This window comes from Neomonachus schauinslandi, chromosome 4, assembly GCF_002201575.2.
Source record: "Neomonachus schauinslandi chromosome 4, ASM220157v2, whole genome shotgun sequence".
NCBI classification, from domain to species: Eukaryota; Metazoa; Chordata; class Mammalia; order Carnivora; family Phocidae; genus Neomonachus; species Neomonachus schauinslandi.
This window is the reverse complement of record NC_058406.1, coordinates 56,432,240-56,455,706: the sequence shown is the minus strand read 5'-3', so window position 1 is coordinate 56,455,706 and position 23,467 is coordinate 56,432,240. Positions and strand designations below refer to the sequence as shown.

At 33.1% G+C, this 23,467-nt stretch overlaps 1 protein-coding gene across 2 annotated transcripts in view; it reads right to left on the bottom strand.

Annotated features, from left to right (window-relative positions):
* The window catches only part of LRRC7 (leucine rich repeat containing 7), a 410,462-nt gene that overhangs the window by 93,589 nt on the left and 293,406 nt on the right, over window positions 1-23,467 (bottom strand). For both annotated transcript variants that reach the window (XM_044914052.1, XM_044914051.1), the window contains exons 11-16: window positions 16,548-16,677; window positions 15,422-15,537; window positions 10,449-10,518; window positions 8,389-8,488; window positions 5,584-5,708; window positions 3,333-3,581 (exon numbers count right to left, since the gene is read on the bottom strand). In XM_044914052.1, coding sequence (XP_044769987.1) covers window positions 3,333-3,581; window positions 5,584-5,708; window positions 8,389-8,488; window positions 10,449-10,518; window positions 15,422-15,537; window positions 16,548-16,677 — 790 coding nt within the window. The remainder of the gene's footprint in view (window positions 1-3,332; window positions 3,582-5,583; window positions 5,709-8,388; window positions 8,489-10,448; window positions 10,519-15,421; window positions 15,538-16,547; window positions 16,678-23,467) is intronic.

The window sequence follows — 23,467 nt, the reverse complement described above, 5'->3', positions numbered from 1 at the left end:
AATAAGAATGAAATTAATAATATATAGAAATAAAGCTACAAAAATATAACCCAAGAAAAAGTTAGACTTCTCAGAAAAAAAGTGTAAGTTGTTAGAATGTAATATAAATAAAGTTCAGGGTACTTAATTTATAATGTATTCTTAAATAAACATAAAAAGAATGATATCCATGCTAGACAAAGTCCATTGGGATGCATGCATTCTTGGATCTGCTGTTTAAGTTGGTATTAGAAATGTTAATCACAAATTAAATCTAAATTTTAAATTATATTGTTGAACTCATTTAAAAGTACTTGAGAGCAAAGGGCTAAAAGTCAAAAAACTACATTTAAAAAAATATAGATTGTAGAGTGGTATGGCCATCATGCCAATTAAGAACATCTTTTAATTTTTAATAACCAGTGGTATATGAATGAAAAATAATTTTCATGTAGGGCAATAGATTAAAATTCTATGTACCTTAAAAAATCTTCAATGCTAAAATTACACTTCTAAATTGAATCAAAAGCAAAAAAAAATTTGAAGTGTTCTTCTTTAATTGAATTAAATTCCACATTGAATAATGTAATCTGTTTTTTGTAGATGCTATGTCTCATCTGACACAATTAGATGACTATTTACTAATGACCACAGTGCCAATATCTTCTGGTTATTTTATAAGCAAGTTAATGTGATATTTTGGTCATATCACCAGAATATGTTTGGGTTCTTTATCTCTGAAAAATATTTAAATTTGAAACAAAAGCAGATTTGTCAAGCTAATGAAGCTTAAGCTTTAGAGTCTTTCACCTGCATAAGCTTTTTCCAAAGCCTTGTGAGGGGCCCTACTTTTTTATTTACATGGTTATTTCATATTCTTTTCCTTAAAGAGGCCCTTCTCCAAACTGTGGAAGTTCAGGTCTTATAAAACTTGGATTTGTTCCATCTAGACAATAAGCTCCTTGCTTCCCATTTACTAGTCTACCAACAGAACTTAGTGGACCTGGAGTCAGAAAACCTAAATTTAAGCCACAGATTTATCCCCAACAAGCTATCAGCCACTAATCTTTCTGTCCAGTTTCTGCTTATGTAAAATGGGAATGATAATATCTCCAGTTAATCTAGAGCTAAAATGAGATAATAACTGTGAAAATCTTTTGAAAATGTATAAATTCTATGCAGAGATTAGATACTATTTTCTAAAATCAGATTCTACTTAGGTATTTTTAAAATCTGAATTTTTTTGGCAGTTTAGATTCTACTCTATATACTATATATATATGTAACTCCATACTACCTGTAACTGTTTGGACTTTTTTTCAGATTGTATACAGCACCAACTATCATTTATTCAGTATCTGCCATGTGCCAGGCACATGTACAATATTTAAAAGGATATTTAATTTATTAATAGTTATTTATATAATATATAATACTTATTTCATTGTGTACCATATAGATTTATATATAAATAATAAATGATTATGATTATTAACATTCATTACTTATAATTAATTATAATTAAACATAGTTTAAATTTCATAACCCATTGTAGCACCTGTTCCTGTCTCCCTGAGAATAGGGCTCAGGCAGTGTAGGTTCCTTGCCCAAAGTCATACAGCTATGGGTAGCACTGCCCAAATTCAAACTCAGGTCTTTGACTCCAAAGTTTAGGCTACAGAAGTGTTACTTGGCTCAGGGCTATTCCCTGATATAAGTAAAGCACATAGTTGTACAATCCTGGAGAAAAGAAAGTGTGTGTAAGTCTAAAATGTAAATTTTATTGAGTTAAATAACAAGATAAATTCAATTTTTAAAACATAAAGCTATTTTATAATTTCTTCTTAAAGGAAACTATAATATTTTATAATTGTTGTTTGTAAGTTCTGTAAAAGCAGATTTTATACCCTTCTACAGATTGTTTTGCCTACGCCTTTCTACTTTTTAATTCTTGTGCGATGCTTCAGAAATGAGAAAACATGATCATAAATATGATTTTATTAATAGTTCAGTCATGCCCAAATAAGAACAGTTTCTTTATATTTCTAAATACATAGGCTAGAAATATTCCCTCATTCTAATATGGGATGGAGAAATAATGTAAATTCATTTATGATATAAATAGGTGGGAAAAAACTGTCAATTGTTCTTACCAAAATGTGTGTATCACTCACCATAAAGTATTTGTTCATTTTACGTATACATTTTATTAAAATGCAAGATTTTCACTGCAATGTTACTTCATTTTAATTTTAGAAAAATAGAAATGTTTCACAACATTCTATATATTTCAGATCTAAAAAAAGTGCAGTAAATGCAAATAGCAGCTGCAAGATGTTGGAGACTCCCAAAAGTTTAGCAATGGAAGAAAAAATTTGTATTAACAGCTAGGGCATTTAGAGATGGTATCTTGAATTCTCAAAGAACTGTGGTTTTCTTATATAATGATTAAATTCTAATTTGGTTTGACCGTAAATTCCAGTAAGAGAAGTAATAGTTAATGCTTTGATTACTGATCATTAGGGATCTTATCCTGGGAATTAATCAGAACATTTTACACAGAAAGGAAACCTATAGGAGTTTTAGTTAGGATTCTCAGCTGGCCTTATATTGCAGAAAGAATATAAGACACAGAATAAGAATCTAGTCCATTACATGTGAATGGTAAAGCTTACCAAAAATGCAGTGTTCTTTCCCATCCCATGAAGACATTTTTTTTTTTTCATTGAACTTTTAAACACCCAACCCACTGAGATAAGGAAGCCCTGTTTGCCACAACTCCCAAACCAATCTTCTCTTACAGGAATTCTCATCATCTGTGCCTTCAAATTAGAGGGAAATTGATGCTTTTCAACAGATGTCCATCTTTGTGCTCAAAGTCCACTCTCAACAAATCTCAATTCAAATCTCATGCTATTTTAAAAATCAGGTTTTAGTTACTTAATCTCCCTCTGAATTGATAATACAAAAATGTGTGTCTGTGTGGGGGCAATTTAGATTTTATCAATAGTGTCATCAACATTCTGCTCAACTATTGGTATTCCCACACTTTAAAGAAAAAAAATCTTTAAAAATAAAAACATAAATAAAAATGAAGCACCCAACTCAAAAATCATGCCATATATCCCACCATTAGGCACCTCATTATTGGTGTCCCCCCCCCTTTACTTGGTCTCTCCACCCCATTGCCAATGTCAACGAACAAAAAAAATTGAGGTCAGACATTGGCAATTGGATGGTTTCTGTAGGATCAACATTTCTTACCCCAATTCATGCAGAACATACCCCATAAACCACTGTTCCAAGGTTGCCTCTACATGGGGGATTCTCCTACCCCAAACACCTAGGCCTACCTGTCTGCCACTTAGAGAGGGAAGAGTGGTGGATTGTGCTGCAACTGGCAATGGAGTGCACATGCTCCTTTCCTGCTGGAGGCCACTTATACAACCCCATGCCAGCTGTGGGTCATTCTGGGGGACGGGCATATCTTGGATCTGCTGATCACACCTGGCCCATGGTGTGCAGCAATCGCCAGACAGTCTGGCAGGTTGGAGAGTAATCCCACGCTGGCCCCTTTCCCAGGGGGCTTGGCAGGAGTGATCCTGTGGGAGAAGGAATCTCCATTTTCTGGGAGAAAGAGGAGCGCTGTAGCAATACTTTCACTTTATCATTTTTCTACTCTTGATTTTTTTTTCACTCTGGGTAATGCACTTAAAACAACCATCAGAAAATTAGTTCGAACTCTTTGTAATGAAACAGTATCAATATCATATGAAGCTAATGGGTCATGATTTTTTCACACAATGCAGCATTCATACTACACTATACGCTCTATAAGTAGGGCATTATACTCTAGTCCACTTGGAAGTTGATGGCAGAGGTCAGTGGTTCCTCCCTAAATTTTATGTAAATGAAAGGTAAAATGGTGCTAAATTTAATGTATATGTAATGAACCAGAGAAATGTGATTAATTTAGTGTAAGATTTCTGTATATTCCATTCATCATACTTTCATGATGATTTATTTAGAAGTTTGTTTGTGTTCTAATTTGTCCAATAGCCCAATGGCATTGGAAATATTCAAATTAGTCAAAACCAAGTGTTTGAGATTTTTGAAACACATACTGTTTCACCAAAATATAAATAAATCAAATATAAATAAGCATAAAGAAAATGCAATCTAAAGTATAATGAACCTACTCTGATTATAAACAAACCTGACCACATAACACACAAACAGGGCTTCTAAATAACTGTTCGCATTTTATGTTTTCATTGACACATATACCAGAGTATATTAAGCATACTATTTTCTTATTAGATCCTTTGAATATGGATTTTTAGGACTAAGTATGTAGTTTTTGACATTCAGTGAAGTAAAAGAATGAATCAGAGGTCCAGTATAGAATGCATCATCCATTGGTTCTAGATTTAACATATGAAATCTTAAAAGAAGAACTGAAATGCTATAAAGGTCTTTGTTTAGTTTGGCATTGCTTTTTCCAGAAATTCACAAGTTAAAAAAAATGTTTCTTTGGTTATTAGATAGCACTAACCAAGCATCCAGAAACATTTTTTTAAACTCAAATCTTATCAAAACTATCATTTTGATTTGGGAATCCACTTTGGATTTTCCACAATGATGTAGAGGTAGGCTTTATCAATTACCTTACTGTCTAAATCTAGTAAGTTTTCAGGGTGTGTTGGTTTAAGAAAAAAGTTTAGAAAATGTGGGAATGAGGGGACAGAAAAGAACACATTACACAATTTAGATCTATTAATAGGATGCACATACAATTACTTAGGCAATTAGTCACTCAGAGTGAGAGCTGTTAGTATTCATGATGGAAAAAGTACACAAATAATACTATAAAAGATTAGAGATTCAAGATGTTGCTCTGATGATAATATGAAGATCTGATGTTGATAAAATTTTCTCTGCACTTCAAATTTAAATAATGAAAAAATATAGATTTTAAAATTTCACTTTGTTACTTGACTTAAGTTAGTTCTAATAAAGGATTTTACAAAAGATGTTTGAGGTGAAAAAATCGAATATCACCTGCTACTAGGCACTTGCCTCCTTTAAAACTTGCTTTCTCATTTCAGAAAACTGATAAATTCTTCTCAGATACCCCAGAGACATAAAATCTTTCAGATATTTTAAAGCCAATATAACATATTAATCCATGGGCTCTTCCCTAAATGTATTCTTTGGTCTCATATGGCCTGCCTGGTGCCTTGTTTAGTGATTAGAATAAAACCATTTCAGTGTTTCAAAAATGTAATAAGGTGCTTAGGTAAAGCCTATCACTCAGATTCGTTTGTTTGTTTTGGCTTTCTCTCACCTTGAATCTCTTTCATGTCGTTACTCTGTAAAATGGGGTGGTGTATCAAATTTGCTCAGTCAGAATTGGGACATGAGTCTCATTCTGAAGCACACCACTCCTTCTCAGATTACCATCCTGCTACAATGAAGGAGTTGTGAAGATGTAGCTGACCTTCAAGCAGAGGTCACGCAATCTGTCCCAAAATCTATTTTAATCATAACAATGGACAAACAAAAATAATGAGAAGAAAGAAGAAACAAAATGAAAAGTTTCACCTTAACTTTCCCAGCATTTTCGTCATCTTCCTTTTTTTCTTCAAATTCAAAGGCAACAGTCATGCGTTGTTGTCTCTGCTCTTCCCACAGTGTAGGGTTAAAGCTGTCACTGTCTGACTGGAAATCTATAGTTAGATTCCAAAGTATTATTGCTTTTTTTTTACATGAAGTGTTATTAATAGAGCTCAGTACACTATGCAAAAAATGGCAATAGGTACTACAAACAAGTACAAAAATTTAAAAAAGGGGAAAATAAAGAGAAAGAAAGAAGGAAAGAAAGGAAAAAAGAAGGAAAGAAAGAGAAGAGAGGGAATAAAATTCCCTTGATATTTGTTTACATGGTTTTTTTACATCTCAATTCAAATTCAGCTTTCCTAATACATATTAATTATATATTGGGATTGGGAAGTTTTCTAGTGTGGAGAACAGGCTCTCCAAAGGATAATAATAATAATAATAATAATAATAATAATAATAATGAGAGCTGGACTACACATTTTAAAACATTATTTTTTAAAATCTTCACACTAGCACACCAGTGGTAGTACTAATATATCCTCAGTTTGTTAATGAGAAAATTCTAGGTGAGTTTTAAGAGATTTGCTCAAAGTTTTACAGCTTCTCTGCGTCAATGCAGGATTGTATTCCATGTCTGTGTGAGTACAGAGCCCATACCCATATCTGCAGCCACTAAACTCTATCAGGATTTTATAAAAGATACTACATAACATTGGCTTTTCAGTAAAATGTATGAGATTGCAAGCTTTTCTTTTTAGTGTATGTATGTGGGGGGGGGTAATGGAGGGGAGCTTGTTTTTAGGGTAACTTTAAAATTATGGTCTAAAAACTGGTCTAAATATGTCTCAAATGAACAAGGAAAATAAGTGGCTTATAAATCTTTAATTTATATCAAAATGTAGGGTAATAGTAATATCTTCCTTACCAACATTAATTGTGAAGATCACATGAAAACACAATACAAGTACTTAGTTTAGGCTAAATTCTTTCCCAAAAGATGCCCTTTATCATATATTTCCTTCTTTGTTGCAAGGGATTCTGAAAATTCATTTATTATACTTCTGCCTGAAAAGCCAAAGGGTGACTTACTTAAAGTTCAAGAAAATTTTTCTATTACCAACTCGTCTTTCCTCAAAGGAAAACAGAACAAAACAAAACCAGGCTAATTCCTTAACATCATACACCTTGCCTGACTAGATCTACCTCACTCCCTGCAATAAATGAGGGATTTAATCTGCTAGACAGTATCTCAGAAATGACTAGCAAATCTGAGACTCTTCACTTTTCCCTACGTTTTTTTGGAAATGAAATATTTTGGTAATCTAGGGATACTAATATGAAAATATAAGTAAAGTTGTATGAATAAAAACAATCCTTCCTTAAGGTTTTTCTTATAGTATATGTAAACATGGTGCCTTCTCTTGCATAAATTCAAAAGATCAATTTTACTGAAGTCTGAAAAAAAAATGAAAAGTCTTTCCTTTTCCTACTTTTGTAAGTCAAAATGTGAATAAAAATATTCTGAAGTATCCCAAAATGATTCACTTATATTTATAAGTCATAAAGACTAAAGATGTTTATTATAATTATCCCTGAAAATAGATCCATAAACAGATAGTTGCTTTTAAAAGATGTTCTCATTCAAGTCAACTGGGTGGATTTAGTCCATGGGTGCATTAAAGTGGGTTTACTCTTCTAAGAATTACCATTACTGTAAGACTGTAGAAAATATGTGTGGCAGCCTGTTCTGGCTTGGGCTAAGGAGCCTATGCAGAGTTCCAAATGGTAAAGGACAAATCTCTTTTATAAAAATTTTATGAAATTTGTCATCATAAAGGATAGAAGATTTAATTTTAAAAAAAAGGGGGGGGGGCGCCTGGGTGGCTCAGTTGGTTAAGCAACTGCCTTTGGCTCAGGTCATGATCCTGGAGTCCCAGGATCGAGTCCCGAATCGGGCTCCCTGCTAGGCAGGGAGTCTGCTTCTCCCTCTGACCCTCCCCCCTCTCATGTGCTCTCTCTCTCATTCCCTCTCTCTCAAATAAATAAATAAAATCTTTTAAAAAAATAAAAAAAATTTAAAAAACGGTTTAGGTTTTCAACAAGTATTTCTATCAGAGCTACTGACATCCTTTAGAGCAATTCAACCTGAAAGACAAAGAATGGTCATTATTTTCAAGTCATCTCTTTATGGTTGACTCTTAACATGAAATAATTTGAGGCCAGGGATCACTGGGCAAAATGTTTAAATTGTGTCCATGAAATTGGTGAACACAGAAAATAAAACAGTTCGTTGAACCTTCCTTAAGGTCTGACTCTTCTTAGCTCATTTCAGTTAGCTGGATACTACACTTAGTGAACTAGTCCTATGTCTTGCAATCCACTAAGAGAAGTTGTTCCTAAAAGCAAACATTTTCACGTAAAATATGAAGAGGGAGAGTTACATTTTTGGAATCTTATTTAAAACATTATAGTGCATGTTGATTTTGTATCCTGCAACTTTACTGAGTTCATTTATCAGTTCTAGCAGTTTTTTGGTGGAGTCTTTCAAGTTTATTCTATATAGAGTATCATGTCCTCTGCAAATAGTGAAAGTTTGGCTTCTTCCTTGTTGATTATGGAAGGTAAGATTTAAGCTTAGGGTTAACCCCTGGATGATTTGTATGTGTCGTGTGATTATTTTTATAGCCTTGCCCATGGGCCAGGATTCCTGTCTAGAGATCAGAATAAAATTAATCCCTTTTATTCATTATCATATAAGCATAGGAGAAATTTTTACTGACAATTTACCTTCATCACCACGAGGTTGCTGGGGAAACATGTAGTTAGTCAATACTCTTTGCTTTGTTTCTGGATGGGCTTCAGTTTGTAAAGGGATGAGGGCTTTGGACTAGAAGCAAAGAACATATAAATTAGATTAATAAGATAGCAAATATTAAGAATATTACTTTTATAGAAGATAGTGGTCAATAGTCTGGCCTCACTGAGCTGAATGAACAATTAAAAGAAAGGCAAGGAAAAAAGTAATGACATAAGAAAGGATTTCATGAAGTAAGACTATTGCTGAGGAATATTCTCAAATTCTAAGGTCTTCATGCTGAGAGTCTCTTTTTCTCTAGTATACTCTTTTACAAAACCTATTCATCTTCACTGGCAATGTCAGTTTTAATCTTAAAGAGACCAAGATGTATTAGATTGTTTCAAATAAGTGAGCTTTTGGTGTGGTTCTATATGCTCATTCATTTTCACAAGCTGCTGCCCTAAAAAGACAAATGGAAATTGCTATCACATTCATGCTATTGCAAGATCATCTATGAATTTAATTAGGTTAAAACATAAGCATTTTTTAAGAGATATTTTTGTAACCAAAGACAGAGTCTACATAAAAATAAACAGTTGTACTTTTTGTGTCTGCTCTATCAACAATGTATTTCTTATGGATAGTAATATTCCATTCTTTATTATTAATTTGATTTTAGAAATACTATTTCTGAAGGGTGTTTTAGAACTCTGATATTATATGCTATATATATAAATATACTATGTAAATATATTGGAAATGATGATACCTAATGTTTAAAAAATCCACTTATTTCATGACATTTATCAACAGGAGTGAAGCACAAAGGGGATTTGGGATACCAACTTGTCTCATGAAACTGAGTCAGAAACACATTAAATCACTGTTCTAAATAAAAGTTAAATGATGCAGTCACTGTTCAGTTCATTCTCCCACAAGAATAATAAATCATGATATTAGTGGATGTTTTTTCATAATGCAAGACTGTAGCATTGACTGTTCCATTAGCATAGCTCACATTGAATCCAAAAATGATTTATTTATAATGATATATTAATGCCTTGAAAAATCTATAGTTCATTGATAAAATTTGAATTTGAATGACAATGTAACTTTTTTACTCAGCAGATGGAAGTAAGTGCTATAATGACTGTAGGAATACAAACATTCTAGCACTTACATTTTGTAGAGATTTATTTTATTTTTTCACAAAAGTAGCCCAATACCTAGAAGTCTGAACAATTCATTTACCAATAATGCTGCTTTTATGCTCAGGAAATAATGATAAGAAACTAAATTCAAGATGATTTGTTTTCATTTGGCTATTCCTATTTGGGAATAGGTGTTTCAAAATTTTAGGATTATAAGAAAAAAGGAAAAAAGACTAATAAACTATGTCAAAATTGTCTATCACCAGTTTTTCTCTGGTGGCAAATCAGATGTCTTCAACTGTTTCTTGTTATTTTCCTTATTAAAGTTATTCATTAACACTCAATTACTGATTCAATTATAATCTACTTTTATGAGTATAAAAAATAATACCAAACCAATTTCACAGAAAGTACTGACAGTAGTTGCAAAAAATATCTGAAAACTTCTTGTATTAAGTTTTAGAATTAAGTTGATTATAATTAACAGTATAAAAAAACATGTAAGATAATAATTCCCTCTGTGGGAACTGTGCTAATGATTTTTTATTCTTTACCTTCAGAGATATAATTAGAGAATGTCCCCTGAGGACATACATGTACTACTTAGAAATCAAAAGGTATGAAAATGATCATTTTGTGTGTTAGATCTCTGAGAATGAAGTAGATGTTAAATCAAAGTATTTAAAGAAGGTGGGGATTATAGGACTCAATATATTGTCTGTAGCAATGAAATACATACTTGAATTGCTATCGTTACAAAAATCTCTCTTCTAGAAGATAAAGAATCTATATTTTGTAATAATTGTCAAGGGTATCTATTGGGAATAAGTTAGTAATTCAAAGTTTTAATTAGATTTTATCTTAATAAATAAAATAAATCAGGTAATAAAAGTTTTTACCTGATTGTCAGAAAGCCACAAAGCTGCAAGCTCTTTAAGTTTGGTAAATGAGAATGGTAAATTCTTCAATCTGCAAAAACAAGAAAATTCTAATAGCATGGGTGAAGATGGATATAGTTCATTTTTATGAAGAATTATTTAAAATAATGTAACTTATTCATTTCATTCTTCTCTCCAATTCTTTCCCTTCAGTAGTCTGAGCAATCTTTAAAAAGTGAAAATTTCCTGCTTACAACCTTGAAATGCTTCCTATTATATCTAGGATAAAATCCAAAATTGTTAATATGCCTTGTCAAATGTTACAAGATCTGGCCCCCCGGGCCTCTCCAGAAACTTCTGCGACTCTTTTCCTGACTTAAGTCTTCCCAGTGCCACTGACAGGCCTTCTATTAGCCCACTACGAGGATTAGCCAAACTTTTCTCTCTGTCTGAAATATTCTTTCTCCCCAACTTCACTAAACTAAATCCCACATGTCCTTTAGTTCTCACCTTGAATGTCATTTTCTCAAAGAGGCTTTTCCTGACTCTTCATTTAAAGTACTTTCCCCAATGAAGTCTCAAAGCACCTTATATTTTCTTTGATGGAACATACCATAGTTTATAGTTATATACTTATTTTTGTGATTACTTTTTTTACTGGCTGATATCCCCACAAAACTGTTGCCTCAGTGATGGGAAGGGGTCATGTCTGTCACACTGCTAAAGGTATCTACAGCTCCCAATGTTACGTTGACTCCCGAAAGTGTGTCCTTTTGTTCTCTCACCCTTTGTATATTGTGTAGTAAATATTCCAAGAGGGAATCTTAAAAAATGCATTTTGACGTACATGAAGTTTGGCATCAGCTTTGGTATTCAGTCGAAATGATCTAGTTTTGGCTTCAGCCTTTGGAGGACCAAATCGCCAAATGCCTACTTAAACATGCTATCTGATATCCCTGAGATTGTGCATGATGAATGAATTGTAATTACATAGGTTACCATCATAACTACTCAGCAAAGTGCTAATACAATCAAGGCATGCTGATGGATTTATTGTTAATTTCTGCATATTCACTTTTCAATATAGATACACATTTTAGATAGAACTTGGAATAAAAATTTCAGGAACTCTTTCAGCCAACTGATGAGTACACATATTTTGATAATGGAAATGGAAAATGTTACAATAATTCATAAAGATTATGGAAGTAGTTTAATGTGTAAAAGCAGTTAAACATTTTCAAATAATTTAATAAGTATGAAAAGATATTGACAGCCAATACAAATATCAACAGTGTGTGTTAACCAGATAACATTGGGAAGAATATAATAACCTCTCTGAGCTCATAAATATTTATAAAACATAAATAAGAATATAAAGAGTAACAGAAACTAACATATCATAATTCTCTTTTTATAGAGTAATTTGTTATATTAGTATTTATAACATGAAACCAAATTACATAAAAACTGTTTGTAGTTTTTAGTTATTTAATTCCATTTAAGCCAGGAATTATGAAGTAAGGTCTTATGGGAGGAATTTCTCACATTGTATGGAGGTGAATTAAAAGCAGAATATCAATTCTGCCACCTCAAAACTACATGAGGGGGAAATTTCCAGAATCATATACAATAAATGTATGATAAATCATCATCAATTCAGTTATAAATATTGAGTATAAAGAAAAGAAAGAAACTGTTAGAGAAGGGTGAGTTACACTCATTTCTCCTTGCTCTTCCAGTAACCTGCACTGAAAGTGAGCCTCTGTTTAATATCACAAATGTGCAATAAATTGACCATAGAAGCAATCTTGCATTTGACAGTGCAAAGGAATAATTGTTCCTAAACTATAATACCAAACTTTTAAAATCTATCCCATTATAAATATGAAATTGTGATAGTCAAGACATTTGGATAACATTTCATATTTAATATTTTATCCAGGCAGTTCTTTCTCGGATAGTAATATTCAATTTTGGCCTCAGCTTTGGCTGAATATTAATTTTAACTGCAGGCTAAGATGCACTGATTAATTCATTAATTAAAAAATATTAATTTGGCTCTATACTATGTTCCAGTCACTGTACTAGGAGAGAAATTAAGTTCCTGATATTGTGAGATTCTCAATGTCTTACTCACATCTTTTACTCTAGCATCTAGCAATATGTCTGTCCCATGGTAGTTACTGAAGTATCCTTTATTTGTTGAATAAATAACTTCATTAGTAGCCCTTCTACTTTCTTACACCATACCCAAAAATGAACTCAAAATGGATCAAAGACTTAAATGTGAGGCCTTAAACCATTAAACTCCTAGAAGAAAACAGGCAGTAATTTCCTTGACATCAGCTATAGAAACATTTTTCTAAATAGTGTCCTCAGGCAAGAGAAACAAAAGCACAATTAAACTATTGGGACTACACCAAAATAAAAAACTTCTGCACAGTGAAAGAAACCATCAACAAAACAAAAAAAGCAGCCTACTGAACGGAAGAAGATATTTGCAAATGATATACCTGATAAGGGGTTAATATCGAAAATATATAAAGAACTTCAACAACTCAACACCCAAAAAACAAATAAACCAATTAAAAAATGGGCAGAGGACCTGAATTGTCATTTTTTCCCAAAGACATACAAAGAGCCAGCAGACATATGAAAAGATGCTCAATATCATTCATCATCAGGGAAATGCATGTCAAAACCACAATGAGATATTACCTTATACCTGTCAGAATGGCTAGAATCAAAAAGACAAGAAATAACAAGTGTTGGCGAGGATGTGGAGAAAAAGGAACCTTGCTGCATTGTTGGTGGGAATGCAAACTGGTGCAGCTACTGTGGAAAACAGTATGAAGTTTCCTTAAAAAATTAAAAATAGACATACTGTATTATCCAGTAATTCTACTACTGGGTATCTACCCAAAGAAAATTAAAACTCTAATTAAAAAAGATGCATGTACCCCTTTGTTTATTGTAGCCTTATTTACAATAACCAAGATATGGAAACAACTCAAGGGTCTACCTGTAGATTAATGGATAAAGAAGATGTATATATATATATATATATATATATATATATATATATATATATATATGTGGGTGTATATATATATATATATATATATATGTGGGTATATATATATATATATATATATATATATATATATATATAATGGAATATTACTCAGCCACAAAAAAGAATGAGATTTTGACGTTTGCCAGGTCCCACAAGGATGGACCTAGAGGGCAAAATGTTAAGTGAAAAAAGTTAGACAAATACCATATGATTTCACACATATGTGGAATTTAAGAAACAAAACAAACAAAGGAAAAAAGAAACAAACAAACAAAAAGACCTTTAAATACAGAGAACAAACTTGTGGCTGCCAGAGGAGAGGTGGGTGAGGGGATGGGTGAAATACATAAAGGAGATTAAGAGTACACTTATAGTGATGAGCACTGAGTAATGTATGGAATTATTGAATCAACATATTGTATACCTGATACTAATGTAACACTATATGTTAAGTGTATTTCAATAAAAATAGTCAAAAATAACGTCACTAGGAGTACTTCTAATTATGGGTCATTTTAAATATTTGATAAGCATATTTTCTATATCATCATGCAGATTATTAATGAATAAAAGTTGAGTGGACTAAGAATTTAAGAGACTTCTATAACTCATCATGAAAACCTCCCACCAAGTTAACAGTAATGGAGTTTAGTTCTGTTGGGGATTGTAATGGAATCTACTGAGAATCCCATCTTCTTATGATATCTCCATGACCATATTTCCTAACCTTATTCATAAGAATATTAATTAGAACATTTTGAAAAATGTTTTGCTGAAAGTTAGCAACATTCAATGCATTTCCCTCATTTTCCTGTCTGGTGACTCAGTCAAAACAGGAGATGAGGTTGGTTTGATATGACTTACTCTTGTACCAAGCTGTGAAGCTTCCTTGTCATCTTGATTTTAAAAACGAAATCCCAAACCTTTTAATAAAATGTTTTATTCTCTTACGTGGGAATATTATTGAATTACTAAGTGAATAGTCTTTGAAAGCCACATTATTATTACTATTTGTCTTAAACAAACGAGAACTCGTACACTTATCTTGAAACTTACAGATCTGAATATTCTTAATGATCCATAAAAGTCATCTTTGACAGTTTTGTTCAGTCTCTCAGTTTCTTGTTCTATCATTTGTCTGACTGAAACTTATTGAAAACAGAGTTCATACATTCTATTCTGTAATCACTTTGTCTACTTAGCAGTTCTCTTCAGTCAATATTTATTTTTATCCTTTCCTATTTGAGAACAATTGTGGAAAAAAGATGAGTTCAGTTTCGCTTTTTCTTTTTGCTTATCCACCACTATAACACCTTTGTCACAAGAAGAGCACCTACCTTTTCTTTCTTTTTTTTTTTTTGTCCTGCTTTGAACATGATTAAATAACCATTTGGTTGTCCTTACAATAATGTACAAACTTTATGACTTTTGAGTATTAGCTAATTGGCAATATTCTTACCAGGATTCTGGTGGTGTTGACAACACACCCATTGCCCAGTTAATTTACTGGAGACATAAATGTGTACATGAAAACATATATATATGCATACATACATACATACATACTTATATACATGATTTTAATTAATACATTTTGTAGCTTTTTATTATAATTTTTTCAGGTCTTCATAATATTATGCTTTCTGCATATAGGATGGTTTTGGTATATAAATTTGGGTGTATAAATTTTATATAATTTAAACACACAACATATGATCTGAATTTAATCAAATAATAAAATTCAGAAATATCAGTTTATAAATAATTTAGCTTCTGCCATTTTCTCAATAAAACATTGATCTGCATTCTATATACTTCATAAGACACAGAAAATGTTTCTAAAATAATTAACAAGAAACAATAGTTTGCTTTCAGTAAATAACTAATATGTGATTGTGAAATGTTGTAGAAATACCTGTTGTCACTCAAATTTAAGACTCTTAGCTTCTGCATCTGTCCAATCTCTTCAGGAAGAAATTCCAGCTTATTGGAACGTAGAGACATTACTGTTACATTCTTACAGCTTCCAATCTATGGGTAACAAAAGAAAGTAAGTAAAGAAATACACGGTAAACTATTTTTATATTAATTTTTAATATTAAAATAATTTACAGATTTCCTTATCACTTTTAAGACTCTCTTAATATGTCTACTGCTTTATTTTTTATAATCTCTCTTTAAAATATGTGTATATATTATATATATATTCCTTTAGATGTTAAGACAACATATATCTCATATTCTTTTGCATATTAGGAAGAATTTTCTTTATAATTTTATTATTAGAATGCTCATTAGCTTCATTGTTTTCATAAATAACATTGTTTTTACAGTCCATCCAAGTAAGTACTAATATATTTATGTTTCTAATAGATCACTCAAACACAAAAGATAAAATATTGTTGACATTTCCATAGCCAAGTTAGTTTTATTTCGTGTTACAATGATACTTCTCATGTTTATTCATAACTTTTGGCTCTAAAATAATGACATATTGACTACTGTTCCTTCATTGTGGAAATGTTTAGTAGAAAATGCTAAATTGAAAATATACTTCACATTTTTTTCTTGACAATAAATAAAAATTCCACTTAGAAATAAAAACTAACAGAACCTTTTGGTGAATTCTAAAATAAAAATAATATTATCACACCACATGATACTTTAAAAAAAGCTATTTACATTAAAAATCTTTCACTTCAGAAATGGAAATGTAATTATCCCAGAATGTTACTTATTATTGTTCATAAAAGCAAAATATTTAAATTAAATTATTTAAAATTATATTCCTTAGCATTGATTAACTTACAATATTTTATTACTTTTCTTTGCAAGTAATGTTTAAGTAAAATGGATTTTCTGGGTCAAAGAACTTATCACTTATTATTTAAAAAAGAATAATTAACACATACATATGTAGATGTTTCCTATATACATTGACAGCTCAACTCACGAATCTATGTTGCCATTGCACCTGTTAAGACTTAATCCCAAAACATATTCATTAAAAGTTAATTAACAGAAACAAGTTTATTCCTCACTTCTCGGGGTAATTCTGGAAGGAAATTCTCATCGACTGCTAATGTTCGAAGACTATGAAGGTAGCCAATAGTAGAAGGTAGAGACTCCAGTTCATTACAGCTGCAGTCAAATTCTTCCAATAAAGATAAACTGAAAAGTTAAATACATTAGTTAGACATATTAAAAGGCAAAATGGAGAAAGAGCTTTTAAAAAGCCACATATCCAAGTTCACTGAACAAAAAACCTTATTCATCTAGTGACAACAGTATCATATAAATTATTTTATCAGTTCAGCCAAGTGGTTCAATACCATTTAATGAGTGGTTCAGTTTAGTAAAATAAATATGGCTTATTTTTTCCCTTTCTAAACTCCCCTGCCATTTAACTGAGCCATTGAAAATGACACAAGGTTTTGTTTGTTTGTTTTTATACAACTAAAGTGCCATTTATAGCCTGATGTTCATAATGCATATCTTTGGAATGGACGCATATAACTGGCATGGCAGAGGTATGTGGAGGGCAGGTCCACAAAAAGGAAGATAAAGGGGGCAAAGCATTAACAACAAATCATTACAGTTTAGGTATTTTACTAAGCATTTTAAAGATAGAAATAACTAATCTTTACCTTATGACAACTCCATAAGATAGTTATTATTTTTAAACCCATTTTACAGATAAGGAAATCGAGGCCTTCAGAGGCTAAATAACTTGCCCAAGGCCACACAAAGTAGGAAAGCTGCACACAGTATGCCTCCTCTGTATTTTCTTGCCTCTTAGTCAGGGCGTCTGTAGCAGAGGCTATGGACAGTGCTCATTTCAGCCTGCAGATATGTTTGGTTTGGTTTACATAGCATTTTATTTTATTTTATTTTGTTTTTTTAAAGACTGATTTATTCATTTTAGAGGGAGAGAGAGCAGTGGGGAGGAGCAGATGGAGCGAATCTCAAATAGACTCTACACTGAGTGCAGAGCCTGATGCAGGGCTCAATCTCACGACCCTGAGATCATGACCTGAGCCGAAACCAAGGGTCAGATGCTTAACTGACTGAACCACCCGGGCACCCCTACATAGTATTTTAAAGCGTGGTAAACTCTACATAATGACCTAGGCTTTTGGTGCCTCTTGAAAGAGGGAAATCTGGCAATCCCGGGCTGTGATTCTTCCATGATGAGCAACAGAAACGGAGTAATGGGCGCTGCCTTCTCATGAACACAGTTCTGTAGTTTGTCACAATCCTTACTACTCCATGTATAGCCAGTTTTAACCCAGACTTAGAACCAGAAATTGTGTAAATGCACATTTCATGTTTTCACCAGGGTACAAGACATTTCAATATCTGGTTTGAGGTAGCTGGGAAAGAAAGACGGCCTGTCACTGAGGGAGCACTATCTGTAGTTAAGTTGTCATTGATGTTGTTGTTAATATTATTACACTGCTATTACCATTCACATCACCATTATTACTGTAATAGGAAGGAACCCCCAAGTGTGAGGATCTTGCTGTTGTAAAGGGAAGAATGAATTAGAGTTAGTGGGAGTTAGAGCTGTAGCATCAGCTTCCTTTTTTTACGTCTTGGAACTAGTTGGCTGGAATGCAATTTACTGCCATCATTTAGTTAATGGGTAAACACAGAAATTAAGCATATAGGTTTCAAGTCAATTAGAATGGATTTGTGCCTCAGCTCTGTCACTTCTAGGTAGATGTGTTATCTTGGGTATCAAACAATAAAACAACGACTACAGCTCAAAAACCAAAGCTGATTTTATTTACCTACCAGGCAAAGGAACATACCAGGGAAGAAATTCACTGAGTAGTGCTCCGAAGGGGAAGAGTCAGTGCCAAGAGGGGGTGGTCACAGTGGAATACGCCCATTAAAGATTAAACATTTGCAGTATGGAGAGGGTGGAATGAATTCACAAGTCTGTGTACAGTTAAGTAAATCAAGTCCCATTAACCACGGGTCAGGAAAGAATAATTTGGTAGGTCGAGTCTGACCCTGACTAAGGTAACTCATGGTTCATGGTCCTTACCGGCTTCAACTGGTTATAACCAGATGCAGTGAAACACGGCATTCAGCTTTGAATGATATCTCATAAGCAAATGCTGCTTTAGTGAACAATTCTCCTTTTACATAGACAAGACATATAACTTTTTCTCTGAGCCTTAGTTTCTTTACATTTGCAAAGAGGATACTAATAATTCTGACAGCATCCAGTTGCTCTGAGTATTTTATGAAATACTGTTAAGAATTTAGCCCAGGACCTGCCATAAAATACATGCTCAGGGAATATTTTCTCTTTGTATTAGTGAACCCTGATAAATTCATTTCTAAATCCTTTGAGGCCCCCATATGCAGGGGTGGTTATGTCGCAGGGTGCCAGGTACGTATGGCTGTGTGTGCATGTGTGTGTGTGCGTGTGCATGTGTGTGTGGTGTGTTGGTGGGGGCAGGAATCAATGTATGTGTGAAACCCAGTAACAGTTTGTTTCTAAAAAATATGTTTAGCCCAGTGCCTTACGTATATAATGTACTTAATAAATTTGGTAGAATTGAATAAACCATCTATCAATGGTTTAGGGTAATGTACTCAGCATGTGGTCATAAAAGTACTGGAGACTTTTAAAAATAAAAATTTCAGATGTATGTTCAGAGGTAGAAGTCAAAGACTTAAACAGTTCAAATATAATGGAGGTTTCTCATTTTTCCTTTCTTTTATAAAAACATTCTTTAAAATAAAAACATGTTTTGAGGTTAATCTTGACTCACAGTAAAGCAGCCCTTACTTTGCATTGTTCTGATATGAACACATTTCAGTCATCATGGTTTCATTAAATAACATTATCCCCCCATCACCAACGCTCAAACTTCTGTATATTAACTGTGAGTAACTGCATAAAACATAGATTTCACTCTTAACTCTGGGGCCCACAAATCACAGTGTAAATAGCAGATGCGCATCATGATCAGCAACTGTCACATTCCTTCTTTCTAAGGCTGTCAGCGATTTGTCCCTAGACATCTGTCATCCCGTTAAAACCACAAACAGTACCTCATGCCGTTGTTTTGCCTTCTTGTCAATCAGTAGAGAGATATTATAAGTATAATAATTTAATATTTATAGCACTATTACTGTTGGAAAATGCTCTTGGTCTCCCTAATTGTCTTGGTGATTAAATGAAAATGTGAAAACTTGCTTTTTATCACCAAGGACAACTTCATTAACCCTGCCAAGGGACCAAGGAGTTATTTCAACTTTGAAAGCCTATCTTACACAGACTTTTGAATAGGCTATCAATGCTACAGCTGGAAATCATACAATGTCTTTAGCTGAGTTTTGGAAGAAATATGACATAAAGCATACAAATGAAAATTTGCAAGCATCATGGCAGGAAGTCACAGCAAGTGATACGCATGCATTACAACAGAAACTTACACCACACAGTGCAAACAACTTTGCAGGGCCTGGACAAACATAACTAGAGCTACCAAAGAAATAGCTGACTGTGGGGATGTTGCCTGCCACTCTTCATGGGACCCTCCTTACGCTGCCAGAGGAACTTAGCGGCAAGCTTATTGACATAAATGAGGGAAGTGGTTGTAATGCAAAGGATGAAGACGACTTAGAGGAAGTGACACTGGTAATAAACTTCACATTAAAGGAACTCTCAGGGAGGCCCCTGGGTGGCTCAGTCGGTTAAGCGTCTGCCTTCTGCTCAGGTCATGATCCCAGGGACGTGGGATTGAGCCCCATATGGGGCTCCTGACTCAGTGGGGAACCTGCTTCTTCCTCTCCCTCTGCCTGCCGCTTCCCCTACTTGTGCTCTCTCTCTCTCTGTCAAATAAATAAATAAAATCTTAAAAAAAAAGGGACTCTCAGGAATGTCTCATGACACTGAAAGCACAAAGGATAGAAGTTTGGAAGCCTATTTAAGCTTAAAAATACAATTCACTGATGCATAGTAAAAGGCGAAAGATTTATACGATCTGAAGATAAACCAGAGTATAATTCACTGATGCATAGGAAAGACGTTCACTCTGAATTATGATTTACCATGATGAAAAGAAGGAAAGTACTGCTCAAACTAATCTTGATAACTTTTTTTTTACAAAAAGCCCACTTTAATTCTTAATGTTCCTACTGTTTACAAAGACAGTGAACTAGATGAATAAGTTTTACTATTTTTCCATTTCCCTATACACTTATAAACAACCATAATAGTATTTAATGTTTAAAAAAAGGTTTTAAAGACCTTCAGGCAGAACTATCATAGTTTTCCCTCATTGATTATTTTTTTAAAGATTGTAATATTTATTTATTTGACAGAGAGAGAGCACAAGCAGGGGGAGTGGCAGAAGGAGGGGGAGAGGGGGAAGCAGGCTCCCAACCCATGGGGGGGGCTCCATGGCGGACACTTAACCAACTGAGCCACCCAGAGGCCCCTCCCTCACTGATTATTAAGACTGTTGAATGGTTTCAGCTTGAATGGTTCTTTTCACAGTCCTCCACCCCTGTGCAAAGTGAGAACTTCCTGCATTGAAAAAGACAACATTTTGACTGCACTATGGGCTGTACTGAATTAATAATTCATAGTCTGGAAGAATTTTACATCTCTGGGTTATAGAGAAAGATATTAGATGCAAAATACACACTCTTCAATGATCTCTGAAATTCAAAAGATTTAAACTCATAACATTCCAGCTGACTTTGTTGATGGCAATCTTGTTAGGAATCACTTAAGGTATTTTAATACAGGATCCTCCTTGACGAAAACAGTTATATCACATTTACTCAGATTATCACTGGCTTTCAAAAGATAGAGCAAAATAAGTGAAATTGGTCACCAGAGAAAGACAAATACTGTATGATCTCACTTGTATGTGGAACCTAAAACAAAACGAAACAGCTCATAGATACAGAGAACCAACTGGCACTTGCCAGAAGTGGGGATAGGGGATGGGAGAAATGGGTGAATGTGGTCAAAAGGTACAGACTTCCAGTTACAAAATAAATAAGCCATGTGGATATAATGTCCTGCATGGTGACTACAGTTAACAATACTGTATGTATTGCATATTTTAAAGTTGTTAAGGGAATAGATCTTAGAAGTTCTCATCACAAGCAAAAAATTTTTTTGTAACTATGTATGGTGATGACTGCTACTAGACTTACTATAGTCATCATTTCATAATATATACAAATATTGAATCATTATGTTGTACATCTGAAACTAATATAATGTTATGTCAGTTATAGCTTAATAAAAATACGTTCATTATACTTTTTGCAAAAAAAAAGATAGACCAAAATTTCCTCCCTTTATTTTTAGAATTGTTATCTGTAGTCTATAATTGAACACATTAAAAGGAAAAACAAACTGCAAAGAAAGTGTAAAATACTTTAAAGCAGTGCTTCCCAAACTTCAGAGTGCCTGTGAATCACCAAGAGAACTTATTAAAATGCAAACTCAGAGTCAGCGGTTGGGGTGGGCCTAGATCCTGCATTTATAACAAGTTCATAGGTGATGTAAATGCTGCTGGTCGTAGGACCACACACTGAGTTAGTTGTAAGGATTTAAATAAAGTCCCTGCAAATATTTCAAGAGTATCATTTAAACACACACACACACACACAAAATGACACGCTCATAAAAGCTAAAATCTATATTAAATATTACAAGAGTTGTGCTCAGTAAAGCTTTGCCTTAGTTCACACATTAGAACTACTACTAAAGTAGGCTACTGAGGGTTGTAATGCTTGAAATTAAACAAAAATAATAGTATTGACTTAATTTTCTAAAAATAGCCTCTACATTTTTCTCTAGTTTGGTCTTCATGAATTAGTTTTGGCTGGGAAGATATTACTGTATCATTAACCCTCAATTACCTAGCTAATCAGTAAGAGAGACGGTGAATATATTACATGGATAATCTGTAATTTCACTTTAACATCATTCATAACTATTAGAAACCATTAGATACTATTAAATGTTCTATTAACATAGATGCTAACAAACAAAAATAAATGGCTTTGGGCTTCATTTTCTTTGTTCAGTTTTAATTCAATAGAAATAATGTAATTCAGTGGAAAATATTCAGACAGGCTTGGGTTCTAATTCTAGTGTGACCACTTAATAGCTGAGTGACTTCTGTCTATGATTAATCCCTGTTTTCTCATCTGTAAAATTGGTTGATAATGCCTAATACTGAGAGTTTCAAAGAGGATTAAATGTATGTTAAGTTCCTGGTATATATATCACACTTCAATAAAATGACCTGTTTCAAGGTGGAGAGTACCCTGAAAAAAAATCTTGAATAATATTTCTGAAATATGTAAAAGTTATCCTGTGATATTCCCTTTTTAAAATGCATTGTTTCATATAAACAAAACCTTCTAGTAGACAAAATGTAAAACTACCTGCAATTGATCAGTAAGGCACTGGAGCTAGACAAATTTTAGATGATGTGTAGAATTTAATTGTATTTGCAAAGGTTTAGTAGAAAGGGATATATAGGCATAAGTTGGAGATATTGTGGGTTTGGTTCCAGACCACCAAAACAAAATGAATGTCACAATAAGGTGAGTCAAATGAATATTTTGGTTTTCCTATAATATTTGGTGCATGTAAAAGTTATGTTTATACTATACTACAGTGTAATATTAAGTGTACAATAGCATTATGTCTAAAATGTACATATTCTAATTTTTTTTTTTTTGCTATAAAATACTAACCATCGTCTGAGCTTTCAGTGAGTCATAATCCTTTCGCTGTGGAGGGTCTTGGCTTGATGTTGATGGCAGCTGACTGATCAGGGTGGTGGTTGCTGAAGGTTTTTGTAAACTTTCTTAAAATAAGACTACAATGAAGTTTGCCATATCAGTTTACTCTTCCTTTCATGAACCATTTTTCTGTAACATGTGATGCTGTTTGTTAGCATTT